Raw genomic sequence first — 20,878 nt, 5'->3', positions numbered from 1 at the left:
AAAACTAAAATTTTCTCAACGCACCTAAGTGTTGACACCACGGAATAAATAATGTGTTCTTAGGAAACCCTATCTATAGTTATATAACTTGCATACTATCCAACAACTTATGTGCTATAAATCTGAATATTACTCAGTAGGCATGTAACTTTCATAAAAAAATTACTTATTTCCTTCACAATTTATGGAAATGGGGAAGCAATTACTTCTACTACTTCTACTACTACTACTACTACTACTACTACTACTACTACTACTACTACTACTACTACTACTTCTACTACTACTACTACTACTATTAATACTACTACTTCTACTACTACTACTACTACTTCTACTACAACTTCTACTACTACTACTACTACTACTACTACTACTACTACTACTACTACTACTACTACTACTACTACTTATACTACTTATACTAACACTTCTACTGGTACTATTACTACTACTTCTTCTGCTACTGCTGCTGCTACTGCTACTGCTTCTGCTGCTATTACTACTGCAACTACTTATACTATTACATCTGCTACTACTTCTGCCATGGTCGTCTAGAAACACAGTTACTTTTTATGAAGCAGATAACCGAATCCCCGCGTGAAATTAGTTTTAAAATTTTTGAAAACTATATAACACATAGAGCACAGGAATGTTTTTTCTTTAAAAGTTTAAGTCTGCAAAATTCAATAGTCTTGACACGCTAGCATCCACCCAATTAATGAATATTGTTCCCTTAAGGCATTTTTTTTAAATAAATGCTATATTATGACTAAAAATACTATTAATATTACTAATAACAAAAATAAATAAAAATAAATCAAATATATAACGTTCACTACCACTATTTTGTTTTTTGTATAAATTTATTTCATTATTATAGAGAAAAAGATATAGCCTATAAACCAGAGAAAATTTGTTGTGAAAACTTAACAGCGATAATGTCACCAAAAATACACATTAGTCGTAAGATTTCTTGTGTAAGCTATTTAATATATTAAATAAAAAGTTTAATAAAACATATAATGGTTGTTGAATATTTAGATAAATAGCTAATCCATGTAATATTTTGTCATGTAATATTATGAACGATATATAATTGAATACATACACTGATTTTTTTTATTCCGTTTCACGTTACAAGGCAAATTATTTGATTTCCTAGTTAATTATTGTTGGTCATTAGGTGTTGTTACTATTAGTTTAATCAGATAACTTCGGTCAGTCTACCATCTCTCTCTTTGCTGCATAAGATGGTGTTACACTACTAGATGAGCAATCGTATGCCAGTGCCTCGAAACTGACCACTCGATTTAGATATGATGAAAGGCCGTGGAAAAGATTAAATGACAATTCCCCCAAAACAAGTTGTGTGGCCTGGTAGAGACCCAAACCGCGGTCTTCGGATGATAAGTCCAGAGTAATACAAACTAAGCTGACCGGCCGCGTCAACCATTTAGATTAATTGCAATTACTAATATAAGAGGAATTCAAAATAAGGCGCAGCCTTTTGTATACTATACGCATCAAGTGATATCCAGTCTCCGGTCCTCAAGTCCTTATTATATTCATGAAAAAAATGACGACGTAATACTCGGGCATTCTGAACAATTATCAACCGCACTGTTTTCAGAAAAATATGTTTTGAATTGATTCAAAAATAACTATTTTATAATATTTTAACTATTATACAATTGCTTAAAGAGGCATTTTCACTTTTTTGCAAATTGACAAAATTGGAAAAATTGTTTCAGATTTGCAAATGTTCGTTGTAGTTATGATATTTGTAAGGAAACAGTAATACTGAACATTTGCCATGCTCTAAAATATTCAATGTATGCATTTTGGGTCGATTTAAAAACCTGAAAATTATAAAGCGATGCAACGCTAAACGAATGAATAATTTGAAGAGTTTTGTTGTTGTCGTTAGATTTTGTGACACGTCAAGGATTGCTTATATAAAGAATCAAATACATCATTCATTGTAGGAGCACGGATGACCGAGTGGTCTATGCGATAGACTTTTACTCCAGGGGTAAGTGGTTCGAGCAAAGTTTAGGGTTACTTTTTTCTTTCTTTAATTGTGTTCTTCTGTTTTTTTAACTGGAGCTTTTTAGATCCAATGTGTACATTTATCAATATTAAGTATTCAATGACAAACTACAATACAAGCCAAAATCTGTAAAAAGATTGCTTTAATCGTTTAATCAACGATGATTAAAGAAAATCCATAATTGAAAAAAAATCATTGAAAAAGTATTAAATACCAATATAAGAACCTAATACATTTTTCAATGAATGATCTATAGTTTGTATGCTTGATGTGTGTATACTTTTTTATTCTTCAGAATAGATTTATTAAACTTAGTCAAAGAAAAATCCCCATTTCATTCTAGTCAAGGATTTATTTTTAAAGGATATAATCTAGACAAAATCAAATCGTGTCCTCAATCAAAAACAATTAATTAATAAATAATAATAAAATGTAGCAGTCTGCATTAATGTATATCATTTTAATGTATAAATGTCCACACAACTATGTGTCTTCTTTATCTGTGGTGTTTTTCGCGAAGCTAAGACACAAGTGTTGGTCTCTGGGGTCGCCCTACCCGCCATTGGGTTTCGGGTCTTGAAGTGGCAGACTCGCGTAACTGCTTATGGACAATGTGTTTGGGAATAGATGATCCGTGTTATTGCCTACAAGCTGTTCTATTATCTTTTTTTTCTTCTCTGGTTGACATTTCTTCCCTTTCTGATGAATACCACTGCAAGTAAAATCATGCACCATTATAGTTTCATTTCAATGGTATCACGTTTTATTTCAGAGAAATAGTGTGCTTGTTTGTAGTTAAAAAGTATGCATGTTATTATGGCTTTTTTCCCATGAACTCAGAAATGGCATGAGAATGTTAAATGCTGTTTAATTAGAGCATGGAAAAATGCTAGTGTAATCTTAATACGTTACTATATATAACAATACATTTTGCTTTGCGACTGCTATTTCACCTGGAACGTTATGTCAATTAACTTTGAGCTAAGAAGTTATGGACCTTTCATAGGGATTTAACGTTGTTAAGTCATGTTGTCTTCTAAAATAGTTTTAGAGTGATTATAAATCGATTTAAGATTGGGTGCATCCGACGAACGACAATTGAAGCAGATTGTGCCGTTGCTTTTAAAGCAATTCATAAAACTAAAATAAATCGATAATGTACACTATAATTGGTTTTACAGTATAGTATCATAACTTCATGATGTTATACATTTGTTGTCATTTATATAATTAATTATTCGGTATTTAAAAAGCGGTTGGTTATCGTAAAAGACATACAACGAATTTAATAGTTCATGTTGTGGTGCATTGTCGAATATGTATATTATATGTCGAATTGATTGATTTTTGTACTATTATATATCACAGGGATTGACGGCTGATGATTGTATATGTCACGTGGATGTATTGTATTTGATTTCATGTTATGTTGTTTGATTTTGTATGATTGTATATCACATTGATTTATTGTGGATAATTTTATGAAACACAAGGGTTGATTTCGCAAGATTATATTTCACATAGACTGATTTTGTATGATTGTATTACAAATGTATTGATTATGTACGAGTACATGGATTCCTAGTGTATGATTGAAAAGCCATGTGGGCTAAGATGACTAAAATATCACACGATTAACGTGTGTGATATAGCCCACTGGAACATCAATATCATGAAGTATTTCATCCATATACTAAGTACATGGAATTGTGCGGTTCTCTTAAAGTAAAGCAAATGTATATCGGTCAAATTATTCGGAATGGGTTTTTCTTTTTCCAATATCGCAGGATTTTATTATTAATTTTGCCATATTTATATCAATTCGAACATGTTTTAATGTAGATTTACTACATAAAGCAAAAATGCATACGCACAATCGTATTGCTTTACCTATTCCAAAGATATCATATGAACTTACACCATTCTGAAAAATAATAAATGGCAAGTACACGAACTCTGATGACAATTCCGTTTCCAATATCTCATTACAGGGGACTGCAATATAACTGGAACTGTAATATAACATTCTGACGAGACCATACCAATCTCCCATGTGGAACACCCTTGTGGCCTCCATCTGCAGCACCTTCATCTGTGGGATGCACTTACTGCTCAGATGCTGCAGTGTCCAGTCCCAGTTGTAGTCGTCAAAAATACAGAACTCCTAAAATAGCGTCAAAATGTAGATAGAAATCTGCTGACTGAGACCTTATACAATACCATCATAATTTTAAGAAATATTGTACAGAAATTATGTAAAAACGTTATCCAAAATATAAAACTGATGGCTGGAAAAACAATAAACTAAAACTGTACTAAAAATTATGGCTTGTACATTTAAATGTTTTCGGTGTGAAAATGCGCTAATAATTGTAAAACAAAATATAAGGGACATTGAAACATATAGATATAAAATACAAATCTTAAAGTATGTCAACAATAACAATTTAAGTAACTAAATTAATACACATAGACCATGTGAAATGCATAAATTTGACAACAACGACATAATATATAATAATTTGCTTTTGAGAAACACCAACAATTATAATTTCTTCATTTCGACAATAACCCGTTTACCTTTGCACACATTTTGATTTCTTCCCAGAGGTCGCGGTTGAAGGCAATGCCCCTGTTGAGTCGCGATGATTCCCAGTTGGCTACTTCAACCTGGGAATATGATGTTTTACTGTGTTACCGACCTTTGGGGAACTTTTAAATTGCCATTTTACATTGTTGGTCAACAAGAACATTTTGCAGACTATTTCGGATGTTTATGTTATTTAAAACAGTAGTTAACCAGAACGACTTGTCAATACTATCTGCTTAATCGGGATTATTCTTTTCGACTTAATCACTTCTAAAAGTGCATTTAGTAAAAGTGGTAAGTACAGTCCGAGATAAGCCTCTTCCTTTACCAAACTTCAATAGCAAATCTGGAAGTAAAATACTTTACGCACATGCATAAATCCCGGTTTTACCAGACACTAAATCGATTATTCCCAAAGAGATTATGAAACATATTGATTAAGAGTACAACGATGTAGTGCTTTCAATATTTAACTTCCATACCTTGTCAGCATTGACCCGAAAATTGTGATGCTCATCATACCTTCCTAGCGCTATTATTTTACATTCCTTACAATCCTTCCAGTCCCTGAAAAAATACATTAATGTTACCTATAAAACACCCACATAAATACTACTTTTAACAACATGAACACATTTTTTAAAGCAGGATTGGATTATGATAATTAAGAAACTTAATTTGGTAGCATCATACGATTGGATGAATAAATAATGATTGCTGGAACAAAGGTAACCCGTGTGTGAGGATGGAACTGGTTGAAATTCGGACATCAATCAACCATAGGAACTCTCTTGATTTGTATCAATTTGTTGCCAAATGCTTCAGAATCAAAATAGATACAGAACAACTAGCCCTCGCAAAAACAGGTAGGGCAATTACTAATAAGGCACACACTGAGTTATTATTATACTTGGCACGCACAATTACATATAAAATAATGAAAGAGATTACGTGTCACTTTGAGCTAAAATATTGTTGGTTATATGGATGACTCAATGCAAATAGATAAAACTTGCGAATGGGTGATTCTAAGATAAACCCCTATTCATGGTTACATATTTAGATGTGTCAAAAGAAATCCAGGAATGGTTATTTCTACGAAACGTATTCAATATTGTTCCTAAACAAATATTAATGTCATTAAGCCAAACAAAGTTTTAAGCTTAACATTTAATTTCATTGTTTACAGGAAAGTTTCCTGGACAGAACAGTTACTTCAAAGAGGTTATAACCAATTAGGTTTATAATACAATAAACGGCATATACATGCTTTAAAATCAATCAAAATGGATACTTCTGCCTCAAACTCTGCACCATCTGTATGATATGAATGATATCGGGTGCGACGTAGTAGTCTTCCTCCAGTAATAGTATCTTTCCCTTGTAGCCACGCATCACATGGACTTTGTTATACACATGCTGCAGCTGGAAATATGCAATTCAAACATATCCATGTAACACATATAGCAGCTAAAAACACATGGTGCAGCTGGATAAATACATAATCAAATACAGGATGCAGATGGGTTTATTCAAGTAAGACATATGTGCACGAAGAAATATACATAGTCAAACACACGGTGTAGCTGGAAATATACATAGTCAAATACATGTTGTAGATCATTTAGGTTGATATTGAACCCATTTAAGTCATAATATTATAGTTCGCCATGCATAAGAAAACAACTTCTTTCTTACTTATTCCATTATCGATGGATACACATTAAACTGTAATATGTCCTTAACGCCTTCATATAAATTACTATGGTTTTAATCACAACTTTACTCATATTACATCTGAAATAAAACCATTCATGGGAGACAATTATAAATAATAATTCATGAATTACCTTCCATAACCAATGGTGCTTTATCTGACAGTATTTCGCCTCGCGATAATGACCATATTTGTCCGGAAATGCAGCATTATTGCACTTCTTCTTCATTGCTCTGTAAGTGAAAATCGCACTTTTTATTTATTGTCTAATTGACCATTGATACAATGTACACTACAATACATTGGTTGAATACGTTTGGCTGTGTTGCTTTTGACAATGGTTGGTAAGTCCGCTGTGAAGCTTGCACCTCCGTCCTGATGACACTTTCGTCAAGGTTAACTCACCCGTAGCAAATGGTCAGTGAAGTCCACTATGTGCACATGGAGGAGTTTTTGTTCTAGGAAACCATACCCTGGGGCTAGTGGTAATAGCACACCTCTTGATCAATTGAACTTCATTGCAAAGCACACACAGGCTTTTTCCATTGCGGATGCGTGTATCAACATGTCATCCCCCAACATTCTAGAACAAGCACCACTAGTTGGTAGGGACATCTTTGTTTGCCCAGACAGGCCTGGTCAATTATTACATCCATTCAGTCAAATAGTTTTTAATTGACTAAAAATTCTCATTAAAATATATATTATATAACACCACGACTACCTGTCGACTGAGCAAATATTTTAAACTGGTTGGTATGGAGTTAACTCTTTAACCATTTAATATGGACTATTATAAATAATTTAACGTCTGCGATGTGCCTTAAACTGTGCTTTATTTACATTAATTAAATACTTTGTTATCTAGTAATAATGTATTTGTAAGAAAAATACGGACTCACACAGTAGACGTATGTGAACAAATTAAATTGCAGGTACGTGTGTTATGTTTCTTTACCGACATTGTATACATCAATCAAAAAATGCTACAATGTACTGGAATATGCTCAAACAACCTGCGCGAATTCACCAGTCCAATATATCCCGGAGTAGTTTTAAAAGTGTCAAAAAGAAACAGGCTGTTTTGTTTTGCGCTTAATACGGATGTTATCTTCTTCTTGGAAAGGTATGAGAGAAACGAATTTAGTGTTATGTTTGATGAATTAAATGATCAGATTTCCATAGAATTAATTCGTAAAGCTAGACAAGAACTTAAGTCCAATAGAAGTGGAGGCCCTGATATGAATATTATTGAATTTTTTATTCATGGTAGAGACGTGCTTTTTCCATGTTTACATATACTTTTTTTAAATTAAAAGTGGTTATTTTCCAACTTATTGGTCTTATTGGGCTTCGTTGAACTTTTACTCAAGAATGATGAAAAATAATTATAGAAGCATGTTTTTAATTAGTAAGTTAGGAAATCTGTTCACTCGCATTTTAAATACAAGACTCTCACATCGGATGGAACATTACTATTTATACGTGGAAACACGGGCGGGGTTTATTTCGTACGTGCTTTTACTTGTTATTTCAATGTTCCTTGAAGTTTTCATTATTTCCATTTAATGTAATTGGTAACGGGATCTTTATTTACGTACGATACATTATTTAGTTCTTGATAATTAATCATTCTGTCCATTATGGTCTTAGTGAATGTTGTATTTGTAGTGTTTCATTTTCAATTAGCGTTAAATGTTACCATTCTTCAATTTATGCAAATTAGCGTTAAGCGCTAATATTCTGTGATCCATAATAGATGTGAATAATCAAAGAAGTCGACAGTGTAAACAGCCCATTTTATTCTCTGTAATATCCGGAAAAACACTGTGTTAATTTATTAAAACAAGATAAATATTCGCATGCATAAATATCATTTATAATATATACGTACATATGCAACGATATTGATTCTTTTTATATATTAATAAATCACACAGAATATTGTTCAATTTCACTAACAGTTTTCAGGCATTAACATTATTTTGTTAAATCATAAAATAAAGAAATTATTTATTTATGAGAAGACAGTACTATTTGTTTTACTAATATGATACTTATAAAATAGCAATTATCATTAATACACAATATATATTTATTTGGATATTGTGCAGTCAAACAACTTTCCTAAATACTCTACATTGAATGTAGCTGAAACAAATTAAAGTAGTAAACAATAATTTAAGTATGAATATATTTATTTGCAGCAAACAATAATTTAGGTTTGAAAATAAATAAGTAGCAACAGCTCACCTGTAATATCCGGAAAAACACTGTGGTGAGTCCCCCACAGTGTTTTCTTAAATATCCTTTCAGATGCAACTTTCTGAAACCTGATCAGACTTTTCCTAATACGTTTCTCACGTGATCCTATGTGGTCTCACGTGGTACGCTGATTCACCTACTTTTTTATATTTGTTCGGGTCAAAGTTGTTAACCCTTGGTCATGGAACTTTCTATAAGTTTCTACTGCTTACGTTTGCGTTCTTGATTTGGTAAACAATTTAGATTGGAATGTGCTATTCTTTGTTAGCTTAGTAAGCTGTTTTCTTATAGTACATCTATATGATAGAGTTTGTAGCTCACCTGGCACAAAAAAGTATTCCGGTGTAGTTTTGTGAAAACTGGGCTTAATGCGTGATATGAACTGCGCAATTCCTTAAGTATTTCTAACAATGTACAATAGTTATTCTAAACAATATGCAATAGTTATTTTAAACAATATGCACTAGTTATTTAAAACAATATGCAATAGTTATTTTAAAGTTTTGTTAATTGAAATTAATTAAAACTTTATTAATTATGATTAATTAAAATTATTAAATAAGTTAAAGTGAAAATTTAAATATTACAAATATTTCATAAGATTGTGATTTTAATTGGATTACATTTAGACAAAATATGAGCACTCTCGATAATATGTTTGCACTGCATGATCTTCTTACACACTTATTTAGTCAATGCTTTTGTGTAGTTGTTGACTTTAGTAAAGCCTTGGATTGGATGGTTCTAGACAACCATCCAGTGTAAACTCATTAAACTATGTCTAAAAGGCAAACTTTGAGATATAGTAAAATGAATATACTCATCTGTTAAATCTAGATTAAAATTTGGAATAAATTAAGTTTGGATTTCGAATATTTGTCAGGCAAGTAAATGTTAATCTCCCTTCATGTTTTATATGTTTTAAAATGATTTAGAATCAGTCTTTTCTGAAAAATCTATTAAATTGTATAGATATAAATGATTTGAAAATAGTTCTTGTGTTGTATGCAGATGATAACGTTATTTTTGCAAATAATATTCAGGAACTGCAACATAATCTAAGTGAATTTTATTAATAGTGTACCCTGGAAATAAGTTGTTAACACCGATAAAACTCAAGTCATGATATTCAGAAAAGGGGGTCGTTTGTCAAACAATATTCATTCAACTACCATGATATTGAAATTGAGATAGTAACGAAGTTGAATTACCTTTGTGTTGTATTAACGCATATTGGCTCTTTCTCTGGTGCACAAAGTACAATAGATGTTGGATGTTAAAAAGCGCTCAAAATGATTTTATAAAAGGCAAAACTGGGCGTCTTAACTGTAAAACAAACAGATATAAATATTATAAAATATTGGGTCAAAATATTTGCACACTGATAGTTATTGATTCAGTAAAAAAACTAACATTGTTGAATGATTGCGAAAGATATCCTTAAAAAGTGTGTGCTCCCCATTCCGTGATTTGCCGAGCATACTTGGTGTTTACGATGCCTGTTTTTTGCAGTTTGTCGATCAAGATACTATATTTCTAGGAGCACGAATGTTAACTAAATTTTATTAAAAGTTGGAACGGTCGATTTGTAAACTCGAGTAGAGCTCTTATTTATAGAACTATAGCCAACTTTCTAATTCAACCATAATTAGTATTATTTAATATTAAAAGTACAGATTTAGCTTGTTTATGTTACGATTACCTTCTCATAGATTAAGAATAGAAAGTGGCAGATGGTCTAAACTCAATCCTAAACCTGTTGAGCTATGGACATAATTATATTGCCTGTAACCGTCTAGAAGACGAAAACCATTTTATTCCTGAATGCAACTTATACTCAATTAGCCTTCTGGAAATATTGAAAATAAAAATCTTGAATGTTATAAAGACACGCTTTAAAGCCTGGCTTGCCAACATATTCACTATACACAGCCTGTAGACTTCTGTCTAATTGATTAATATTGAACTTGCACAAACGAAGGGATTCCAAACATTATATAAGTAAAATGCTTCAACTGTTGATACAGCATTCAATTATATATATAATATTCTCAATATTCTAATTCACTTAAAAATGGGACATTATAAGTAATATAATTATAAAAATCAATAATACAATGACACTTTAATATTGCTAAACATGTTCGTGACAACGCAACAGCCTATTCAATATTGCAAGTTACAATTTTAAAGGGGCCTTTTCGCGTTGTTTTGGTAAATTGAGAAAATTTAAAAAAGTTGTTTCAGATTCGCAAATTTTCGTTTTAGTTATGATATGTGCGAGAAAATAGTAATTCTGAACATCTCTAAAATATCCATTGTATGCATCTTTTCACGAGTTGAAAACCTGCAAATTATAAAGCGTTGCAACGCGAAACGATTGAATAATTTGGAAAGTTCTGTTGTTGTCGTTATATTTAGTGAAACTACGAGGATTGCGTATATGAAGTTTAAAATGCATCCCCTCATAGCATAAGCACGGATGGCCGAGTGGTCTAAGTGGAAGACATTTTACAACAGGACTCCATAGGTCAGTTGTTTGAGCCCAGTTGAGGGTAACTTTTTTTAAATTGTATTCTTGTTTTTTTTTTAAATAAGATTTTAGGTCCAATGTTAAAATGTATCAATATAAAGCATTTAATGACAAACTTCAATACATGCCAAACTCTGTAAAAATGCCCCTTTAAATAATTTGCTAGACTAATAATGGTTTACTGTCATTGATTCGCCAGACAGATAATGTATTCCTATTATTGATTCGCCTGACAGATAATTTATTACTGTCATTGATTCGCCAGACTGATAATGTATTACTGTCAATGATTCGCCAGACGGATAATGTATTACTGTCCTTGATTCGCCAGACGGATAATGTATTACTGTCATTGATTCGCAAGAATGATAATTTATTACTGCCTTTGATTCGATTCGCCAGACTGATAATGCATTACTGTAATTGATTCGCAAGACTGATAATGTATTACTGTCATTGATTTGCCAGACTGATAATGCATTACTGTCAATATTTGCAGTACTGATAATGTTTACTGTCATTGATTCGCTACACAGATAATGTATAACTGTCATTGGTTCGTTCGACTAATAATTTATTAATCTCATTGATTCGCCAGACTGAATGTGTATTAGTGTTATTGATTTGCCAGACTGATAACGTATTACTGTCATTGATTTGCCAGACTGATAATGTATTACTGCAATTGATTCGCAAGACCGATAATGTATTACTGTCATTGATTCGCCAGACTGATAATCTTTTACTAACATTGATTTGCCAGACTGAATATGTATTACTGTCATTGATTTGCCAGATAGATAATGCATTACTGTCATTGATTCCCCAGACTGAAAATGTATTACTGTCATTGATTCGCCAGACTGATAATGTATAACTGTCAATGATTCGCCACACAGATAATTTATTATTGTTTCATTAAGGTATATATTTACACCCTGTAATAATAATGGGAAAAAAACTGCAATTATTTCGTGTGTTTGGTTGTATATGAAGTGAAAATAGAACCGTAAATGTTCTATTCTGATAATGGTGAAACGACAACAGTTAACTTCAATATGCAGTGACAGGCCTTACATTACACGAGTATAATATATTGTTTTATTTCCTAAATTTTGCACATTTTTAGTTGCAAACACATATAAGACAACTTGATACGTTCTCCAGTCCCTGTAGTTTTATCATCTGTCATGCAATTAGGAGATGGTAAGCGTGATGGTAAGCTTTGACCACAAACGTGTATATCAGAACTCGAACGTGTTTGGCAGCTTACCCCTAAAAACTAGATTTGTCATGTAATCCAAGTATTCGATCTCAATATTTTCAAACAATACAGAACACTTTATTGTAATGAGAAACATTGTCGTAAAGAAATTACATGATGTAAAGTGAAAGCTCGATTTCTCACTTGTTTACAATCTTTCAATAAAGCCACACAATAAAAGTCATATTCTCTTGATGCCCAATTTTGAAAGAAATGCAAAAGTTTTCCAAATCATTACAACTATCATTAAAGTAACAAATATTATTTGCAAATTTCATGATGTTTTGTTCAAGAAGACTTCCGAAGTTTTCTAAAGGTATTTCAAATTTCATAGTAACCTAGTTTTGACGCCGCATGAGCGAGCATAAAACGCAGTCTATTTATCATTTACACAGAATAAATATACTTCCAGAAAATAGTTACATCCATATACATTTGTATATTTAAACTTTGATTATAACTTATTTCTGAAATATTTATCAAGCATTATGTATTTACATAAATAATTAATGTATATGTGCATTATTTTGTAAGACATTCCATAATTAAAAATATTTTAAACAGAGAACCAGGTATATTTCCTTTCTGAAACATTCAAATTTACTGGTGAATACTTTACTGGAATCACCTAGTTATCCAGTAGCTGATTGTCTCTCCTTCAAAGGGGAGAGAATGGCCCTTTTGTGATGAGTTTAATTATAACCGCCCCACCCCATGGCAACCATGTTCTAAAACGTGTCGGAAATGTTCAAAGTATTATAATAAAAAATGTTGTGATCAAGTTTAATTAAGATTGGAAGAGAAATGCCAATCCTAGAGTTTTAACAAAGTTTCACCACGAAAGCCATTTAAGGAAGACTGTGCCTACCCGTGTTTGACATGTTATTCAACTCACCGCAACAATTTTCAAACTCGCATGCCTTTTTAATTTAATTTTGTGGCCTAGTTTTTATCCAAATAACCCAATTTCAAACTCGGCCTAGAAATTATTGGAGCAAATGTTCTGAGCAAATTCCAACAAGATTTGACTAGTGTTTTCCTTTTATAACAAAAAAAACGGTTTGTTCTTAATTTGATAAAATGACCTTGTTTTTTTACCGAACGTTACCCCGTTTTGAATTCAGAGGAGTGGAGAACAAATGTTCTGAGTTCTGACCAAGTTGCTATGTTAAATATTACATGAGAGTGTCAACAAATCATTTTTAAATAAGCAGAACGCATGACGCACGGCTGAAAGAAGTCGATAGCAAATGCTAAAATCTCATTAAACATAATAATTTAAACAAACTTGCCCGAGTTTGTATTGATCACATTCGAACATCACAAACATGTGCCTGCAAATTAAATTGCATATGTTAACCATGTAATTTAATATTTGAAAATTTTATCAGTCAATACGAAGATTAGAGCCACTTGCGAAAGTGTGTAAAACCAGCAGAGAAAATGAAAAACACAGTAAAAAACCATTACTCTTCTTTTCTCATGTCCCTCGGACAGTCATTTGGGTCATCTCCCGGGAAGGACTTTGGGTGCAATTGTATGGAAAGTGGGAAGAATATCTGCATCACCTGAAGGAAAAAAAAACAACGTTGCCTTCTACAGCAGTGAAGTCTACATCAGTTTCGTCTACTACAGTGCAGTTCTAAAACCTGAAGTCCTCAATAGTTCTTCCTCAACTGTGCAGTCCGCAACAGTTCAGTCAAGTATATTCCGCAATAATGCAAACTAAGGATTCTTAGCAGTAAATAACACAAATTCATTATAAGTCCAGTGTACAGTGCAGTCTTCACCAGTGAAAGCCAAAACAGTGCACTCATCAACAGTACAGGTCTCAAAGGTGCAGTCAACACAATTGCAGTGCAATTCACAACAATCCAGTACTCAGCAATCATGTCGATAACCGCGCAGTCCACAAAAGTACATTACACGGCAATCATGTCGATAGCCGTGCAGTCCACAACAGTTTCGTCCTCAACATTCAAGTCTGAAAAAGTGAAATCTGGAGAGGGACGGTCGGAAACAGATTAGTCCGTAACATAAATCTGAAATAGTGCAATCTGGAATAGCACAATGTACAGAAGTACATTCAACAACATTGTAGTCAGCAAGAGGCAATTGCACAGCATGTGTGCATTCCACAATCCACATCGGTCCACAGAAGTATTTAACAATACAACAGTGGAGTCCAGAACAGGTGAGTACACTATATTGCAGTCTGCAACACGGTAGTACATAAGAGTGCAATACATATAGGTATAGTCTAGAAAAAGTACAGTCTTCAACAGTGAAGTCTTCAACAAAGCAGTCCTTTACAGTGCAGCCCTCTAAAGTGTCTAGAACAGAGCGGTCTGCATCAGAGTAGTCCACAACAGTGCAGTCCTCAACAGTGCAGTCAACCACAATGCAGTCCGCAATATTGCAGTTCACACCAGTAAACGTGTGTGCTTGTAAAGTACCAAATTAACAATTTCTGAACAATATTTGTCTACAAACCTAAGCTACGGATGGAAGACTGTTAATTATTTTTTTAGAAACAGCGACCTTGATATTGATACAACTGGTTTCGTATGGTATCCTAATCAAGGTTTACATATAGTTTCTCTATAACATAATTTCAACAAAGTTTCAGCATTAGAGTTTAACAAAACGTGATATTTTATGCAGAAACCGTTCATTTGTAAATATCAGTAACACTAGCCTTAAGCTTTATTTGATTGGACCAAAACGAATCTTCATGCTCGGTCTGTCTTTAAGAAACTTACAAACACACTTTCAGTGTAATTATACCGTTAAAACACATTAAACCTGCAGTTAACCTGCATTGTGTAGAAAAACTAAACAATAAAACATAATATATTATGAAACATTGTTATTTAAAGATAACAAAGTATACAATGAACAGTTTGCAGTTATAAAAGTAGCTATAACTCTTGACACTGAATGATATGTTTAATTGTACTTAAATCCTTTCGAGAGAAAAGACACCAATATGCTTTATTAGTAATGTATGTTCAGTAAGTATTAAGCAAATAAAGGGCTGCTACAATACCACATAAGTAATATTGCAATAAAATGTATATATTCTTCTTTTAATGTGTATATGTCTAGATGTAAAACATGTATATTTCAATATATTGTAATTCTTAACGTCAAAAGGGTCGATAAAACAAACTGTATTTCTTATATCGCTCTAAATTGCTACAGAAGTCACAAATGAAATAAAATGACATTTTCTCGAACAAACGCCTGTCATTTCAGATTTTTCTGAAATAAAGATGTGACGAAGACAAAACAGATTTATCTTATTGTTTAACATTTAATTGTAACATCAAACTTCGATAAAAGAACTGTATATGTACTACAGTCCTCTCGACCAGTAAGCTTGTTACTTCGTCAAAGGTATTCACAATTTATTTGTAGACTCAATATTACGTGTGGATCTTTGATATGTGTTAAGACATCAACAAAGGGGCATTAGGCTTGCGCGTGACATTCAGTCAAACAATGTCTTAAAAAGGCCCATATATAAGACATATTGCCATGAACGCAGACGTTGATGTCGAACCTTTAGACCTGAGTCATTTGAACTCGCGAAGTTATTTTCAATTAAATCCACAGCATGTTTAACATAAACCTACACATTTTAGTTTATGATTTTTCTTCACATATTGTCTACCAATAACTCTACATAATGCAACAATTGATCAGTAAATTAAAGGTTCAGTGCTACAATTCAGTTATTGTGGAGTATTGAACGAACAACTTTTAACAGAGTTGTCACCATCTATTAGTAGTAACATCTCTATATAAAACATTACATATTGTATAAAATATTTGTACTTTATTTCATATCGTGCAGAACTCAGTTTTATATAATGTTATATTCAATGTCACCTTAATGTCAAAAACTCAATATAAGCGTGTTTTAATCAGTTGAGTTGATACATGCTAGAGTCAAACATTAAATTTCAAGATCTTGTATGCCACAATTTCAGATTAACAAGACAACGCTTAGCATTAAAGGGCGAGTTATATAACATAACAACCCGTTTTAAGGTCGCATTGGCGTAATGGATATGGTGTCCACCTAGCGATCGGGAGGTCAAAGGTTCGATCCTCGCTCGGGAAGCGTTCTCTAGATCTCCTCCAAAGACACCAAGTACTGGTTCTAGGCCCAGGAAACGGACTCGTGTGCGTGTCTATAAGCCTGAGGCTTTCGATGCAATCGAGCTAAAATAAATAGGTTTAAACTAACCCGTCTTTGCGATGTTAATTCCTTATATTTATTTAAATATTTAAATATTAAGACATTTACATATTTTTTAACAAGACAACAAGCAGTTTTTTTTTACATAAATTGACTATAAATGCAAATCCAATCAACATAATTAGAACTTCACATTTGTTATCCAATTTAAGGCATAGTTCGTTCTGCTTTATATTTTTAAGTCTGCGGAAAATGGACTGCCAAACATTGCATGATGAAAAGGAAATTGGTAAATTAAAACATTATGCATACCATTTTGTATCAAACTACTTCAATTATGTATAAGTAAACGTTTATACTCATTTCCTTACATTCAAATTGAAATGGATACTTTGATTTTTTCTCTTTCAATCAAGTCAAGTTGGAATTATATTCTTTTACGCGCAATTGAACGTATCTTTACATAAATATAGCCTTTTTGAGTGGCATGAAACTCGTCGTATAAATGACTTGTTTTATTTCATTTGGGCAACAAATTATACAGATAGTTAAACCTATATGGCAAGTGTCTTATATATAACATGGATTTCAATAATGTTGCTAATCAAGGTTGTTATATTATGCTCTATATTCTTTGGTATTTTAATGATATCGTTTGACACAAAAATCCTATTGGCAATACAAGCCAGTTACATATTTCTGTTAATTAAAAATCTTATAAATGAGCCATGTCGTCAAAAAAACCTGTATTTGTGACAAAACTTCACATTTTTCGTTTTCTATAGATTAATAAACACTGTTCTGCGCTTGTTTATATGGTACCAAATTTAAAGATATAGCCCCATTACTTACTGAGAACCTTTTATTATAGTAACAGAACTGCAGAGGTGTTTTGACGTTAACAACGTTTTAAGTAAACCGTATTAAGATGTATGTTACATCAAAATCCACACTTATGAACAAGACGTGAAATGAAATTTAAGAACACATTTACTTTGTTAAACATATATTATCAGATATATATTCGTTCTAAAAATATTTGTGATAAACGTTAAACTGTAATCTAGCATGCGTTGCTTAGCAACATAGTCTAGTTATATATACATCGAACAGCAAACCATACAGTTTTAATAATTTTTTTCTAAACCAATTTCACATATTTTCAAAACATATCATTTAGTTTTTCATAGGAATACACACATCATGTTCAAAACAAACACTAACAACTACACCATCAATACAAACACCAACAATGTCCAATAAAAATAATGTCATTGTGTTGAAAAGCTAGATTTTAATTTCCCAAAAAAGCTTTTCCTAAAAATAAAGAGTCGAGCAATCTATAATAATATCTACTTTTTACACTTATCTATTTTATTATTATTATTCTTAGCATGTTCAAAATTTATTTATTATACAACTTATATTGTATGTAGAATTCTTCGTTTGACATGATTTCCATAGAAACAAGCAGAGGGGCATACAAATATTTCATTCGATATGAAAAAGTGTTATTTATATGTGTTATAAATAAACCAATGTATTCAAACAGACATTTAAGGATATTCAAAAAGTTCTGGTGAATAAGTTTGAAGTTTTTTGTCATTCGCCTGTAAATGTTGACATTATAATGTGTGCAATCTTTCGCCGTAGATGCCATAGATGTGAAAACATAACTATAGTTATGATTCTGGGCAAGGGCAAGTAGCATCATTGTTAGCATCTATGAGATATAACCTGATAACTTTGTACAAGTAATCCTGTCTGTTTCGGCTGAGTCTTATAGCATCTACAATATGCGGCCATCGGTATGGAATATGGACGCCATCCATAGCCACAGTAACCTTGACCTCTGGACATCCGACTCCCGTGCGCATTGTGACCACACCTAGCTCTTCCGTCGTCATGCGGAAGCACTGATAGTGTCTGAAAATAAAAATAAATACTATTTTGGCAAACATTTTAATACGCTTTGATAGGGCAAACAATTATGATGCATTTGCGAATAATATTCATTTGCATTGGTAACTATAATGGAAGATAATGTGCATGGTTATGTACGAATATTGTTTTTCTTTCGCTTTGTATTGCACTTTAGGAAGTTAACACTTTTTGTTAAACAGCATTATAAAACCGTTATACTGAAAAAAATATTTGAACATTTTCAATCAATTATCATAGTCCTACGTTAGTAAATACCTTTAAGCTTACCGATGTAGTTCGTTCAAATTGGTCGGACAATGAATTGTCCAGTTCCAACTTCATTGAAACGTATTATGTCAATTATTCAAACATTTATATAAGATAATCGAAACGTGTTTCTATACGGGAAATTACAGAGTTTTTGCACTCAGTCATTGAATAAAAGGAGACAATGTAGATCTATATGTGCGATATGCAAGCTATTTCCTACCGAAACAAGGATAAGTGACACAAATTTTCAACAATTCTATGCAATTTGAATATCCATTCCTGCATATAAATCTATATCTAAATCTATATAGATGTTGGATGAATATCAATGTAGAGGATATGGTCTAGTTTATAATAAAATCGATAACAAATAACGCTACTAACAAATAACAAATAATATTTTGCTTTAAATTAGAAAAACTGTTCAGACTTTAGGATCGGCACAACAAATAATGAAATTAGAAATAGAATCGGTCGGGTTATTGAAAAAACAAAAAACAAGTGTTTACGCCTTGTAATGTGTTACAACCCAATGGTTGCAAATAAAGGTTGGCTTAAACTCTAACAACAATTCATGTCGGTCTACAAATAAAAGTAACACACTTTTAGTCTGATAAGTTCTACCGTAAATATTCATTCACTGAATATCTTAACAACGTTTAACATGGTGTTTAATTTGTAAACACGTCTAGTTCGCTAGATCAAAACAATTATGAAAAAAAAGCTAATAATAATAAGATATTCTTAGCTCTATTTCATTGTCCATATCATGTTATTTCATGTTAAAGATGTATCACAAATACAAAACTGTCCAAAACAGCTACACCGATTCACATGTTTCAGTGATGACGAAAGCGCGCAAACTAAAAAAATGTTGACGCCACTTTACATAGAATTTACCAACGTCATAACTGATGTCACTAATACAGGTTTTGTCGCGACACGACTCAACTATATTTTTACTATTGTCAAATTTTACTTTCTACTTAACGTATTGACATCATAATTATTGTGATTTGCAAAAAGCTTCAAAAAATCAATATTAGGCCCAATTAATGTTTGACACTTAAAACAACGTTTTACTTCGTGGAGTTTCAATAAATGTATCTAACAAGAAAAACTTGAGAATATGTTACAATTTACCTTGCAATATATGTATTTTAATCAGAATGTTAACTTAATTATCCCTCTGAAATATTTGTTATTGATTTCAATTGATAATTGTATCGATCTTTGGCGTAAATTGTTAAGATTGTCTTAGGAAAAATGTTACTGTTTTCGGTTGTGAAACAGCCCAATTTCGCTAATTATTTAAGCAACAAAATATCAACTGTAAGCTTTTTATTATAAAATTGAAAAAGTTTATTTGCTGTGAATTAAATATGTTAAATATGTGTCAGTAAAACATTGTAATTATTTGGGCTAAATTGTTGCTAATTAAAATCTGCTAGAGTATTTTTTGTAAGGATTTCACTTTTAAGGCAAACATTATATTACTATTGAAACGCTCTTCTGTAACTGCAAGGGTGTTAATGCACGATCAAATCTGAGCCCTGGTATGATCCGGTTTTGATTTTAGCCATTCGTGTTTACCTGCCATTTATATTAAAACTAGCATTTTCCAAGGTATATCCGTCATTCGAAATCCCTCATCAGCACTTATGACCTAGTTCACAACCATATAGTTCGTATTAAAAATATAACTGAACCACGGCACAAGTGCACCACTGTAAGGTGGATCTTCTAAATAAAATGAAGTTACCCAATTTCTTTTCTCTTTTGACCCACAATAACGATTTGATAATGTAAGTTTCCATTCACAATACTTGTTTTGAAATCAAGTTATGTTTTTATTTATTTTTATCAAGGCTAATGACAATTCAAACACTTTTCAAGTGCAACTTCAACTACTTATAAGGCAAGTGCGGCGAATAAAACAGGACAATAACGTACTCTCATCATTTGAACCAACAGCAGAACAAAAACTCAAATTAATTTATGCAGGAACTATAAGTAATTTATACAGTCTTATGGTTGTTTTTAGCTTGAATAATGT

General features: G+C 32.1%; 1 protein-coding gene across 1 annotated transcript; it reads right to left on the bottom strand.

Annotated features, from left to right (window-relative positions):
• Positions 1–2,348: 2,348 nt before the first annotated feature.
• On the bottom strand, positions 2,349–14,075 carry LOC127866703 (alpha-1,6-mannosyl-glycoprotein 2-beta-N-acetylglucosaminyltransferase-like). The gene is made up of 7 exons (XM_052407448.1): positions 13,893–14,075; positions 6,494–6,593; positions 5,938–6,068; positions 5,126–5,210; positions 4,634–4,723; positions 4,096–4,217; positions 2,349–2,765 (listed from the first exon to the last, which is right to left on the bottom strand). The coding sequence occupies exons 1-7, from the start codon at positions 13,985–13,987 to the stop codon at positions 2,606–2,608; spliced, it is 783 nt and encodes a 260-aa protein (XP_052263408.1). The 5' UTR covers positions 13,988–14,075; the 3' UTR covers positions 2,349–2,605.
• Positions 14,076–20,878: the final 6,803 nt, after the last annotated feature.

Source organism: Dreissena polymorpha, chromosome 1, assembly GCF_020536995.1.
Source record: "Dreissena polymorpha isolate Duluth1 chromosome 1, UMN_Dpol_1.0, whole genome shotgun sequence".
NCBI lineage: Eukaryota > Metazoa > Mollusca > Bivalvia > Myida > Dreissenidae > Dreissena > Dreissena polymorpha.
The sequence above is the reverse complement of the archived record's forward strand: the minus strand, read 5'-3'. Positions and strand labels throughout refer to the sequence as shown.

Bases quoted from the DNA above. Each gene is read 5' to 3' on its own strand.
- LOC127866703 (XM_052407448.1), bottom strand. From the start codon at position 13,987: ATGCAGATATTCTTCCCACTTTCCATACAATTGCACCCAAAGTCCTTC. The intron at 5,211-5,937 runs GTATCCATTTTG...GTATTTTTTCAG, and splicing joins GTGCAGAGTTTGAGGCAGAA to GGACTGGAAGGATTGTAAGG. The intron at 4,218-4,633 runs GTAAACGGGTTA...ACGCTATTTTAG, and splicing joins AAATCAAAATGTGTGCAAAG to GAGTTCTGTATTTTTGACGA.